We start from the raw sequence: 14,432 nt of genomic DNA, 5'->3' as shown, positions 1-14,432 counted from the left end.
GGCCTCAAGAGATCCTCCTGCCTCAGCCTCCCAAAGTGCTGGGATTACAAGCATGAGCCAAGTTAGGATTTCAACCTATCATCTTTTGTATTCAACCTATCTTTGCATTGTAGACACAATGCAACCCATAAAAGGGGCATGCTACAAACTTCATGCTTTTTAGTTTTGAGGGCAACTTATAAGGCAGCATTTTTGTTTGTTGAATGGACACAAAATCTTATTTATAGGGAAGTGCATAAAACACATAGGTATAGTTTATAGACATATAAAGCAAATATCCATGTAAGTCTTATTCAGGTCATGAAACAGAACATAGCTAGTCCCAGATAATCTCCTTGTGCCCCTCCTATCCTGCTAGAGGTAACCAATATCCTGACTTTTGTGATAATAATTTCCTTGCTTAACTTTAAAGTTGATGAAATGATGCTATATGTATTCTTTTCTGTATAATATTTTCACTAGCAAAATTCATTCGTTTAAGTAAAATAAGGGTTACTAATTTAAAAATATCATTCATGTTGCTAAATGGTTGCAGTTCAACTCATTTTCATTGCTGTATGTTATCCCACTATATGAATATACTATGGTTCATCCCTTCTATTGATGCACATCAAGGTTGTTCCCAGGGACTATTACTTATGACACTGAATATTCTGGCAGAAGGATCCTGGTGCACATGTGGATGAATTTCTCTAGGGCATGTTCTGAGAGAAGGGTTTGCAGGCTATTTTCTAAAGTGGTTGCACACATTTGCTTTCCTTCCAGTAGTATATGATATGAGCATTTCCTTTGCTTTACAACCTTGCCAACATCCAAACATTTGATGTCAGACTTTTACATTTTGCCAGCCCATGGATTATAACTCTTTCACTGTGAGCTTTAAAAAAAATTATATATATTTAGAAATATAGATAGCCACGTTGCAAAATTATTAAGATGGTGTCTTGTTCTGTCACCAAAGCTGGAGTGCAATGCTGTTATCACGGCTTACTGCAGCCTCAACCTCCCAGGTTCAAGAAATCCTCCCACCTCCGCCTCCTGAGTAGCTGGGACCATGAGTGCACACCACCACACACGCTAGTTTTTTTGTTTGTAGAGATGGGGTCTCCCTGTGTTGCCCAGGTTGGTCTCAAACTACGCCAAGTTTCCATATACTTGTCATGCACCTCCCCTAATATTAGCTTTTTTTTTTTTTTTTTTTTTTTTTTTTTTAGATGGAGTCTCACTCTGTCACCAGGCTGGAGTGCAGTAGTGGCACAATCTTGGCTCACTGCAACTTCCGCCTCCTGGGTTCAAGCAATTCTCCTGCCTCAGCCTCCCAAATAGCTGGGACTACAGGTGCACGCCACCACACCCAACTAAGTTTTGTATTTTTAGTAGAGACAGGGTTTCAACCATGTTGGCCAGGATGGTCTCAATCTCTTGACCTTGTGATCCACCTGCCTCGGCCTCCCAAAGTGCTGGGATTATAGGTATGACCCACCGTGCCCAGCCAATATTAGCCTCTTACATAACCATAGAACAATGATCAGAACCAGGAAATTAACACTGATTAAAATGCTGCTAATGAATCAGCAGACACTATTCCTGTTTCACCGGTTTTCCCACTAATGCCCTTTCCTGGATCCAGCATCCCACACTGCATTTAGTTGCCATGGCTCCCTATCTCCTCTAATCTCTGACGGTTCCTCGTTCTTTCTTTAACTTTCATGATGCCCAGTTGTGAAGTGTTGGATACTTTGTAGAATGTTGCTAAATTTGGGTGACAGGTTTCCTCATGACTGGGTTGAGGTGACCCATTTTTCGCCATGGAATAGTGTTTTTCTCAGGGCATCCCATTGGGAAGTACGTGGCATCCTCACATCTTCCTAATCACTTGATAAGCCATGGTGTCTGCCAGGTCTCTCCACTGTTGTATTTCTTCTTTTGCAATAATATTTTGTGAGGAGATACTCAGACTGTATGCATAGCCTTTGTCAGGCTTTTGCCCACGAATTTTAGTATTGATTCCTGCCTTTAACAATGACTGTGTTGTAGATTTTCTGTTTACATCATCCCTTTTATCTTTACTAACTGGTCGCTAATGTAAGGAAGAGCTGCGTCTTTCCCATCTACTTAATCATTCATATTAATATAAACTTATGGATATTTATCTCACTCCCCGGTTTACGATCCATTACTAGCACGTTAGTTAGTGTCCTTTGGCCTGACTCCCCTCTGCCCCATCATTTTACGAACAATTCCTTACTCTTCTCTGATATCGCAGGATATTCCAGGCTCATTTTCTAATTTCACTGCCCCAACCCAGGAAATCAATCATTTTTCTAATGAACCCTAGTTTCCTTTATTAGAGAAGCTATTTAGAAACCAGTAATGGGCAGTAGGCATTATGCTCATTGCTACTGGGCCCTCTCAGCAAAGGTGAAGAAACATGTTTACTCACGGTGCATCTGTACATATAAAACCCACGAGTTCATGATCTCCTCAATTGCAACCTACCACCACAAGGTTCACTCTAGCCTTTCTCAACTTATTTGCAATGCATTTTTGATGAGGAACTTTGCTCTCATTATCCACAATGTATTTACTTATTTGCTCAGTCTATGTGAAAGGTAGCTTTGCATTGCTAACCCATCCCCTTTACTAGCTACAGCCTTTGTGATCGTTCATTTTGTCTTCAGTCTTACAGTAAACAGTGATAATACTATTTTCCAAAGTTATATATGTTGGTTTTCTTCCCTACCCCTTCAGTGTGGTGTTACTCATTTGACAAGTTCATTAATAGTTTGTATTTTACCGAGTTCCTGCACTTCATGGTTGACTTTAATTATATTTTGGGTTATGTGAAACATAACCATAGTTGAGTCAGAGCCATACAAAAAATGTACCCTGAAAGAAGCAACATTCTCTTGTCCCAACCATCCTATTCCCAGCCCTGTTACTTTTCACCCTGTACCCACCCAGTGTTTGTAACTAGTTTCTAGTGTATTCTAGAGATCTTCTTCCTCATCCTTCTTTATAGCTGTGTAGGACTCCACTGTGTGGATGGACATAGTTCATTGAATCACTATAGTTTACTGAATCACTATAAGTGGAAATGACATGTAACTCATTTCCAATAATTTCTAATTACAACCAATGCTGCAGAAAGTAACCTTGTGCATATGGAGCTTTTGCTTTATTGGAGAATTATCACTTGGGCAGATTCCTACAAGTGGGATTTCTGGGCTAACAGCAAGTGTATATATAATTTTATTAGGTATTGTCCAGTTCCCCTCCAGAAAGGTAGTTCCAGTTTGCACTTCTACCAGCAACACACAAAGGTGCCTCACCAATACAAGGTGGCATTGTATTTGACATTTCTTCCAGTCTCATAGGTGAGAAATGGCATCTTAGCTTTAATTTGCATGTTTGAATTTTTAAAAATAAATTTTATTGTGTTTAAAAGTACACAACATGTTATGGGATACACATAAATAGAAGAAGGTTACTAGAGTGAAGCAAATTAATGTATCCATCACTTACATTATGTTTGAATTAAAAATGCATTTTAGGGACATTTTATATCTTTTCTTGTAAATTGCTCATTTTCCTCCATTTTTCTATCAGGAGTTTGGCACTTTGTTCTTCAATGTTTAAGAATTGGCCTCATAATTTTGTAAAACTAATTCATACTAATACATAGACTGACACTTAGTTTTTGGCCAGGCGCGGTGGCTCACGCCTGTAATCCCAGCACTTTGGGAGGCTGAGGCGGGCAGATGACCTGAGACAGGAGTTCGAGACCAGCCTGGTCAACACAGCAAAACCTCATTTCTACTAAAAATACGAAAAGTAGCAGGGTGTGGTGGCAGGTGCCTGTAATCCCAGCTACTTGGGAGGTTGAGGCAGGAGACTCACTTGAACCTGGGGAGATGGAGGTCACAGTGAGCCAAGATGGCACCACTGCACTCCAGCCTGGGGGACTAGAGTGACTCTGTCTCCCAAAATAAAATAAACAAAATAAATAAAATGAAGTTCTCTATCATGACTTCAACCAAGAAAGTAATAATACCTGGTCCATCCCAACAGAGGATGAGATGATCTACCGTGGTGTTAGGCTTCATTTTAATGTAAACATAAAGCACACCTAAACTCTTGAGAAACACAGGTAGACACTCTGGTTTACCTATTTGTACAGTCAATTCCTGTTTATTATTAAACAGCTTTATCTCTTTGTGTATCTTTTATTCATATAATCAAACCTCATGCTGCCAACCTCAGGACTAAATAAACTGAGATGCGGCTTTACTATGTATGAGAGAATAAATGTTTAAGGTGTTCCAAAGCCAGATGTGAGTCAGTTTTTCTGAGTGATTGGAAACATTTTGGTACGATTTATATCCCAACCCTTTTTGACCATTAGCAGATAAATAGGGACTATTTTCCTGTTAACAGGCTATTTTAAAATATCATTAAAAACAAATTGTATGCAGTTGTATATCCTGTTTCAGTTGTATATCTAATTATATGCCACATTCTTTCAAAAAATTGGCTTTTCATTCGGTTGTCTTAAATTTGGAAGACGAATGGTAACAGTATTTTTACGAAGATCACAATTTTGAAATGTTACATGTTGAGTGAGACACTGAAAGCTGTGTTTATTTTTTCAGTGACTGATTTTCTATGTCCATAGATGCTATAAAAGTTGATCAAAGATCAACTAAAAATTCAATTACAGTATTACAAATTCAACTGCAGGTACCAATATTACATTATTTGACAGGGATAATAAAATGAGCAAAGAGTGGAAATCATAGACAATAACACTGCTTTCTCAATTCACAGAAAGGATTCATAACATATTCCTTAATGGTAGATGCGATTTGTAGAGAATGTGGAAATGAACTATTGAGAAGCCTACCTGCTGCGCCAGACTGAGGCACATTAGGGTGGTTGTGGGAGGAGTTGTATTTGAGGGTTCCACTTTTCCTTAGGGTATTAAAATACATGTCCTGGTTTGTTGTTTTTGTCATTAATTTCTCTTCTTCAAATAAAAGAATTGGGGGAGAAAGCATGGAAAAGAAACACATTAAACTTCTGGAAAAGTTAACAGAAGCTTAAAAATAACAATTTCCAAAGAATCATTCTCTTCTCGGTATAGAGCAGAACCTCTCCCAGCTGCCTTAACTTTTTCTACTCATCGGTAAAGAGAGTGGTTAGTAAGACCAGTGTATTTGATATGGCCACTTGAAAGAAAAAGGCTGTACTACAAATACCCACCAAAATAGATCTTCTCTCACCTTTCCCTCTGCCCTCAAGGAGATAGTTAAAACAAAACTATGATAGCATTTGGTGATTTCCCACAGGAGTACTGTCAAACTTTTAACAGAGTATTGCTGAATCTTCAGGGAAGACCTGTAGAAAGTTGAAGGCCGTGAGTGAAATGAAAGTAGTTTCAGAATTAGAACTTCTTTATGCTTTTTTTCAGGCATAAGTGCTTTTGTGCTGGTTCAAGAGTAGAAAACACTTGCTTACATTGCTTATACCATCAACAAAAAGAATTTCAATATAGTGAGATTTGTCACATTTTAGCAAAATTTTTAAAAAGGGTTGAGTGTTAAAACATTCTGACCCTTTTAAAAAACATGCTTCAACACATGTAAAAGCTGTAAGGGGACTAAAAATACATTAAAAAAGAGGTGGTCATAATAAAAAAAAAAAGAACACTTTTATACATAGGATTTTATTTTGCACTGCTATAACAATTTCATTATAGACCAAGGGAGAAAAAGAAAAAAAGGATAAAACCACCACACTGAGTAAATTACTAAAGCTTTTCTACTTTGTAACAGTATTTTTCCATCTGATAGATTTATTGTCATATCCCCTTCAAAACAGACAAGATGCTTACCATATTTAAAGATTATAGAGGTTGCCACCGAAAGAAAAATTTTACACAGTCACTGTACATCAAGGTTGAAAAACTGTCCTGCATGAAAAATATACTTAGAAATCATGTGAATAAAAGAAAAAAGAAAACATTATTGTGTTTAAGGAAAGATTAAAGTCCTCATAATGTGCCATCTAAATGTGGATACTCATTCTTCTTGGAGTTGCTAAGATGTAGGAATTTCTTGCTTCTGCCCTTTTCACTCATTATACTGTGTTTTTCTCCAACAATATTCGTTAAGGCAAACAAATCCTTTTCTGAAGAGGTCTTAAGGAAATTGTGGACAAAGCAAACTTTTGGCATTAAAACAGGTTAACATATACAAAGCCTTTAGTAATATACATTAAGCATATTTCTCTTGGACTAGTGACAAGAAAAGATGAACATGCTTGTTAACAATGTCAAAAAGTTTAAAATTCAGTGTCCAAGCAATTCCTAACAATGCTTCTGTAGCTTTAAGCTCTAAACAGTATAGAATTTATGCAAATGCATTAAAGAATTCAAGCTTGGCAAATTACACCCAAGCAGGTTATTAAACTATATATACAGAAAGTAAATGATAAATACAGAATTAAAAGAGTCCTTCTGTTCCTTATAGCCTTGAAAATTGACAAAGTTTTTGAGGACAGTTCTATAATATTAAACATTAGGTAACCACAGGTGTTGGGAAACCTAACTACACAAACCGATTTAAAATACTCAAGATGACTTTGTAGTGTTTAATACAATTCAGTTCGTAGTTAAGGGCACAAGACAACATTTAACAAAAATAATCACATCAATTGACCTAGAAATCAAATGCAAATAGATATGAATACAATCTCCAAAATCTGTCTTTTAAGTGAACATTAACCATTTATTCAAAGTTATACAAGAATTTGAAGGATTAAAGTCTTCTGTGACATAAAGCCATTTCAAATAGTTTCATGTCTCAGCTGAGCAGGAGGAGAGGGGGTGAAAGAATAAGTGAGTAGGCCCCGTTGGGCAGCTAGACAGTAAAAACAGACTCAACAGCAGCCGCCCCCAGCCTGCTGTCCTCCCTGATTGCCTGCATGTGTTGCATTAGTAGCAGCATGCTGAGGGCCAATTTTAATGCCATTTGCCTGAAATAAAAGAGAACAGAACAATAAATATGACCAGACACAACCAGACGATACAGTTTAACTAGATTCTTAAAAAACTCATTTAATTCTTTATAATACAATTTTATCAAACAACTGAGAAAAATACAGTAAGTAGATTTTAGCAAGAATTAAAACAATCTCTCTTAAGGGCTGTTCCTTCCTTTTAAAAACACTGTGGAAATGTTCCTGAAAGTAATTCTTTATCATACCAGGTTCGGGGTAAACAGATATTGGATAATGCTGCTTTTCAGGAAATTCTCGTAATGCAGAAATCGTTTAAAATAATTATTGCAAGTAATCTTTAAAGCATAAAAATATCCAAAGTCCATGCTGCTTTAATACAAGGTAAAATCTTTTCACTAGACAGTGTTTCTGTTCCATGTTGAATCAGCTGTACAGGCTAAGGGCATATGAGTGTTCTGTGTCATCAATAATTTCTATGATCCCCAAAGACATGGCAGCTTGCCAAGAACCCACACACAGAGTAGTTCTTTCATTCATCAAACTCACACTTATGTCTTAACCCTCACTCCCTCAAGTGGATTTTACCTAAAAATACAACACTTTGAGAAAAGTAATACAGTAGCTTCAGAAATTAAGCTCTTAAGGAAACTTTACGTCACAGTAAATCTCAGATTTATAGTGCTTGGCAGTTGTTCTGCAACAGTAGTAGCCTTGGGGTTTCTGGCACTAGCTCAGTATTGACAGCAGCTGATGTGGTTTCTTTTCGCTCTTTTGACTCCTCTTTAATAAAAAGCATGCCCTATGGCTCATTGGTTTTGCCCCCTCTGGGCTGGTAGCAACTTCTTGAGGAGTCAAGGAGTCAGCCTTGGCATGAGGCCAAATAAATAGCACGGCCTGTTGGCTCCTGACAGCACATTACAATCAAAGCTGCATAAGGCACGGTAAAGCAGTCAGCTACTATATGAAACCAGACAGAAACAATGAATGTACTCTTTCAGATAGAGGCCCAATTACTGTTCAATTTATATGGCATTAGTCTCTGAATGGTGTCACCTTTAAACTAACTCGAGAAGTACTATCATATAAGCGCAGAAGATAGGATTGAGAAACTATATTACTCCAAATTAAACAATGAAAAAATCATGTACTTTTTGGAAACCTTAGGCAAACTGCTGTTTGTTTTAGCAGAGACTACTGAAGTAACAGAGAGCCTCATTAATGTATAGGATGAGACAGACATACATAATGGCTTTCTAACACAATGCTTTTCTAAGTGCAACTGGGGAGAAACCAGGGCTTTTCTTTCAGAAGCCAGAAATCTTAATACAGAATGGCAAAAATATTTATGTGAAAATAAGTATGCTACATCCACATAAACATTTTGAAATAAAAACAGATAAATGCAGAGTGGGCATGTGGGTCAAGTGATGAACTTTGGTGAACACTGAAATAGATGCTTCAAAGCTTTACATTTTATCCTAATCATGTTGACCAAAACAGTATGAAAATAACATTACAAAAAACCCTATGCCAAATGCCAATTATATACATATATATACACACACACACACACACACACAGATATATATATTTAGTCTCCTGAAAACATGCTATGCTATATTGGGAGTAATTTCCAAATTTGGTATTTCCCTCTTTCATACCAGATAACAGAGAAAGCATCTTGCATTAGTACATAGTACATGCATTTATATACCAGATCATTATTCCCAAAGCAGATGACACCATATGGTCATGTGGATAAAAGTGGATTTTCTTTTCTCTTTGGGGGATTTATATTATTTTGCATTGCTTGCAATGAATGGATAGGGTCACTTACTTTAATCCATTTCCATAGATAAAGTGTTGTTCTACTAGAACATATTTAACTACTATACCACATATACCAATTTTTCAGTTGGATGACTGTAAACCAATGGTGTTAACTGATTATCATGATTGATTTTAGGATTAAAAAAATTATAAAACAATGAAGTGAATTCTAAATTAATATTGACCAACAATATTTATATGTATATACCTCATTATTAATGTCAAAGACTCCTTCTTGAATTTTTTCATAAATTTCTTTTGCTGTATTAATAAATGCCTGAAATATAGAGAAATTGGTTCATATTATATAAAACCAAAGCAATAAAATAACATTATATATGCTCTATAGAATATCATAATGTTCAACATATGAAAGTCAGTTGATGTAATACATATTCATAAAGAACAAATAAAGATCATATTAATATAACATATTAATAAAGAACAATCAATGTAATACATTATATTAATAAAGAACAAGCCCACATGATCATCAATAGATACAGAGAAAGCATTTGACAAAATCCAACATTTCATGATAAACTCAACTAGAAATAGAAGGGAACTCCTCAACCTGATCTAAAGAACGGCATCTAAGAAAAACTATACCTAACATCATATTCAAAAATGAAGGCTGAAAGCCTTCCCCCTAAGATTAAGAACAAAGGATGTATGCACATGCTAATTAGAATTACAAACAGCATTATTCACAATAACCAACAAGTGCAAACAACAGAAATGTTCATTAGTCAATAAAAAAAAAATTGGGATATTCAATTAGAATATTATTTGGCCATAAAAAGGAATGAAGTACTCATTCATGCTACAATGTGGATGAACCTTGAAAAACTGTGCTAAATGAAAGAAGGCAGACACAAAAGGCAACAATACTACAACTCCATTTATATGAAATGTCTAGAATAGGCAAATCCATGGAGACAGAAAGTAGATTACTGGTTGCCAGAAGCTAGATGGAAGGGAAAATGGGGAGAGAATGCTAATGAGTATGAGGTTTCTTTTTGGGGTAACTAAAATGTTCTGGTATTAGATAGTGGTGATAGTTGCATAACTTTGTGACTAGACTAAAAACCATGGAATTGTTTGTTTATTTATTTATTTATTTATTTTTGAGACAGAGTCTCACTCTGTCACCTAGGATGGAGTGCAGTGACGTGATCTCGGCTCACTGTAACCTCCACCTCCCAGTTAAAGAGATCCTCCTGCTTCAGCCTCCTGAGTAGCTGGGACACAGGTGTGTGCTGCCACACCCAGCTTATGAATTGTATATTTTAAAAGGATCAATTTTATGGTATGTGAATTATATCTCAAAATAAAACATCATGACCATGAGAGGAAAAAAGAATATTGGAATATGAGAATAGCACACAGAGAAAAACACATATGTAAACTGCATAATCCTCCATGCAAAAACTAGCTTACTTTTGGAGAATACAGTTCCACACAGGGCCTTTTTTGCCATGATAATATATTATTTAGTATATAGTTTAAGAGAGCAAAATCAAAGGATGCTTCTGATAAAGAGATAAAAGGCAGCTCAACTTCTTTGCCATTAAATTGTCAAAATAAAACACTAGTGTTGGAATACTGTAGATCAAATTAAGCCTATAAATACCAAAATTCATACACAAGCATTCTCTATGTAAAATATTTAGAAATTCTATATAAATATTACCAATGCTATAGAAGGCATATACAAACTCTGAATAGGCTCTAAACTATCAGATTTGACAGATCACAGATAACAGTACCAATCAATATAGTAAAGTCCTCTTCAATTAGCATTCTATAAAAATTCACAAAAGAAAGCTATACTCCATTACCACTGATACAGACCTAATTCAAAGTTTAAAAAGTAAACAGGATTCATGGAGAGGAACAAATCATACCTTTCATCTTTTCTACACTGGAAACATTTGACTGCTGAACTTGCCATCAGAGCTTTTGTTTCCTAATTAACAGGACTGATATGTTTTCACCTTTAAAGGCCTTACAGCTCCCCAGAGTAATCAATCTACTGCAGCTCAATTACTGCACCAAGCACACACCAGTCAGTGAAGGAGATTTGAACGTCTGCGGCAGGAGCACAGAGATATGAATATGCATAAACTCTAAGTGGCTGATCGAATCATCACAGAGGGTCATGAGAATTTGCAGCAAAATAATGAGAAGAATTAATCACTACAGATTCACAAGGCACTTAGGATGCAAGTGCGCTTTTCATGTATGTGCTGGAGCTAAACTGAAGAGAGAACTGGCTTTCAGCCAAGTATGAATTGATTCACATTCTTCAAAATTGAGGTTATCCCTATAAATAAGGAAAAACTTAACTTTATTTCCAATAACACGTCAATTACTGTGATGGCTTTAGAAATCAAGCTAACTAAATACTGAAGTCAACAGATACATAAATTCACAGGGCTGGAGGTGCTTCCAGGAGCATCCACATGTGCACATTTCACTACAACATTACATAGAACTACAAGGCCCCATAAGTGAGTTATACTTCATACAAACAAGCACTTTTATACTACAAAAGTTATTATTAAATGTGTCAATTTACATAAAAATTGCATTTTTGCCCATCTGGTAATAAATCACTTTAAAAACGGGCTTAAGAAAGTGATGCTATATAAAATTTCATAAGTCACTACTAATTTTATTACCTAAATAGTAATGAATACTTTATTAAGCACTTTTAAGCATAGTTGTACCAGATGAACTGAGGATGTACATACAGTATTTTTTATCTGAAAGGCATGCAATTAACTTCATTATAACTGAAATACAACAAATAATAACAAATAATCTTTGGATAATGCTACATTACTTGGTCGTTCAATCTCTGATTACACATTACAGACAGTAAAATCAAATATTTTCTACCTCCTAAGCATATTATAGAGGATACAATACAAATGGGTTTTACATACCTCATGACAAACATTAATATTTAATATATATTACTAAGTGATTAATGACTAATTTTAATGAGTCCTTGGCGTTTGAAACCCAGCCTGACAAATGTAGACATTAATATACCTGTTTTAAAAGTATGTGGCTATTTGTAATAACACTAGGCTTTGCACAAACATACAAAAAATAAAATACGTGGCTATGGACTTTGAAACTGCTGAGTTCCTAAATATAATGAACATTAACCAAATACTATCAAGGCTTATGAGGTCAAATAAAAGTTCTAAGGTAAGAGCCTTGGGTATCACAGACAAAATCTCCTCCACTTAAGATGCAAAACATTTCCAAAAAGATGAGAAATATATATGTATACAATACATTGGCTGGGATTTTTAAAAATTGATCATTTCACTGTATTCATTAAATATCAATCCCAAATAAAAACTTTTTAAGGTATGGATGTTTCTAATCCATCTTCAGATCACTGCATTCCATATATATATATAAAGTACAAAAATACATTTTAAGTATTGCTTGGTAAATACCTCAAGGCAGTACTAATGTTCTTCACAGAATTAGTTTAATTTGAATGGTTAAGCTATTCCCTTAAAAATACCTTATCTATAGATATTAAACATACTGTAGTTTTGAATCTCTGGCACAATACCTAAAATAGCATAGGTACTTAAACTGCCTTTGTTAAACTCAATTACCCTTAGCAAGGAAATACCTACAGGGTAAGGTAGGCTTACATGAAATTGCTGGTTTCTTTTTGCTTATGTGCATCTCTTTGGGGGCAAGTTCTTTTAAGACTTCATTAAGGGACAAGCAGGAGGCAAAACTAGTAGGTTTTAGAATAGGAAAAAATATTTGTTGACGAACTGATGTCAAATGACTTCATTTGTTTCAATGATTTCATTGTTTGCACCATGAAACAAACAATGTCTAGGCAGATCCACGATTATGAAGTGTAAACAGATTTCTCTGCAGCCAACTGAATTTGGTGCTCCTCCTGCTTCCCCATGTGGCAGGTGCTCTGTTGCAGTATCAGAAGCCTGCCTCTCTCATTTTATCACTAGCCCTTCATTTTCCCCAGGCTTTAACTGGCACGTTCAGTCCTTTACCTTCCTTTTCTTCATTAGCCATTCATTCTCTTGCTTTCCACCTCAAACACTAATCTTTCAGTGTTTGGCAGCATTTAATCTGAATGATACTGGTAATACCTAAACTTATGGCAAAATTTCAGGGACTTCAATAGCACAGTTGAAACAAACGTAACCACAAAGGGCTATAAATGTGTTGTAATTCAAATAAACATTCAGTAAATACACATGTTAATGTGTATCTTGCATATCACTGACTTTAGCCAAGGGCACCTATTAAACTGTTGTCACTGGCCAGGCTCACACCTGTAATCCCAGCACTCTGGAAGGCCTAGGCAAGAAGACTGCTTGAGGTTGGGAGTTTGAGACCAGCCTGGACAATGTAGTTAAGACCCCTGTCTCTATTAAGAAAAAAATTGTTGCTACATATTCAGAACTTCTGTAGGTACCATGGAAGATACAAAGATGAGGAGAACTATTGTTGCTGAACAACAGGAACCATTTAGGTAGGAATAAAACCATTTAGTTGGCAGAATTCTAAGCCCAACGGCTCAAATCTCCATAAAGATGGAAGAAAAAAACTTTCTGCACTGATAGGAGAATGCAGGGCAGGATTAAGGCAGGTCTCACGGATATTGTGCTAACAGGACCTTTAAAATAGACTGGAGAGAATGGAGGCAAAGGAGAACATAAGATACCATTTTATTTTTATTATGGTTGGACAGTTTTTAAGGCAAAATATTGAAAATAAATGGGCTTCAACAGAATATTTAAATTACTTCCTTACGTAACATGCTGCCACCTGGTGGCAAGATAAAAATTAGGTTAAGACCAGTATTTTGGACAGTTTAATTATCTTGAACAGATGCTACATAGCAGGGTATCTTGTAAACAAGTGACTTTTAGTTCTTAGAACTGAGAAATATGAGGTAACTAAAATGTGGTTTAATTTTCTTCTCAACTGCTAAAAGTCAATGCTATGAACATTACAGGTATCCATTTGCCTAAGTTAATAATAATATATACTAAGTACTTACTATGGGACAGTCACTATACTGATTTATAAAGGTTTTCATTATTTCTTAAAAGAAATTCTAAGTATGTAAACAAATAAGAAAATTAATGTTAACTTTCTTTTGCTTTCAAGAAAATCTATAGTTGTGGGATGAAGTTAGACCTTTAAAATGAGCAGAATTACTGAGAGCTCTAGAACCAGGCTCTCCAGGACCAAACCCCAGTGCCACTTCTTACCAGCTGTGTTGCTCTGGAACCAGTGCTTAGCCTCTCTGTAAAATGAGGATGATAATGTGGGAAGTATGTGCTTTTTTTTATGTTCAATTACAACTGCAACATAAACAAAACAAATGAAAATTCCTTTGACTTGTATTAAAGGTAAGTGGTCCTAATAAAGGAAAGATAAATGTACCCTACTTCATAGGATTGTTAGAAGGGTTAATGTAAAGCATTGAAAACCATGCTTGACATGTAGTAAGCACTCAATAGGTGTGTCAGCTGTTGGCATGAACGTTTGGATGCAAAGACACA

The 14,432-nt window shown here is 35.8% G+C and overlaps 1 protein-coding gene across 2 annotated transcripts in view; it reads right to left on the bottom strand.

The window, feature by feature from the left end:
- Positions 1-5,709: 5,709 nt before the first annotated feature.
- The window catches only part of RAB2A (RAB2A, member RAS oncogene family), a 103,551-nt gene continuing 94,828 nt past the window's right edge, over positions 5,710-14,432 (bottom strand). For both annotated transcript variants that reach the window (XM_045398305.2, XM_065519255.1), the window contains 2 exons: positions 9,059-9,127; positions 5,710-7,035 (listed from right to left, as the gene is read on the bottom strand). In XM_045398305.2, coding sequence (XP_045254240.1) covers positions 6,940-7,035; positions 9,059-9,127 — 165 coding nt within the window. In that variant the 3' untranslated portion in view covers positions 5,710-6,939. The remainder of the gene's footprint in view (positions 7,036-9,058; positions 9,128-14,432) is intronic.

Source organism: Macaca fascicularis, chromosome 8 (assembly GCF_037993035.2).
Source record: "Macaca fascicularis isolate 582-1 chromosome 8, T2T-MFA8v1.1".
In the NCBI taxonomy this organism is placed as follows: Eukaryota; Metazoa; Chordata; class Mammalia; order Primates; family Cercopithecidae; genus Macaca; species Macaca fascicularis.
The sequence above is the reverse complement of the archived record's forward strand: the minus strand, read 5'-3'. Positions and strand labels throughout refer to the sequence as shown.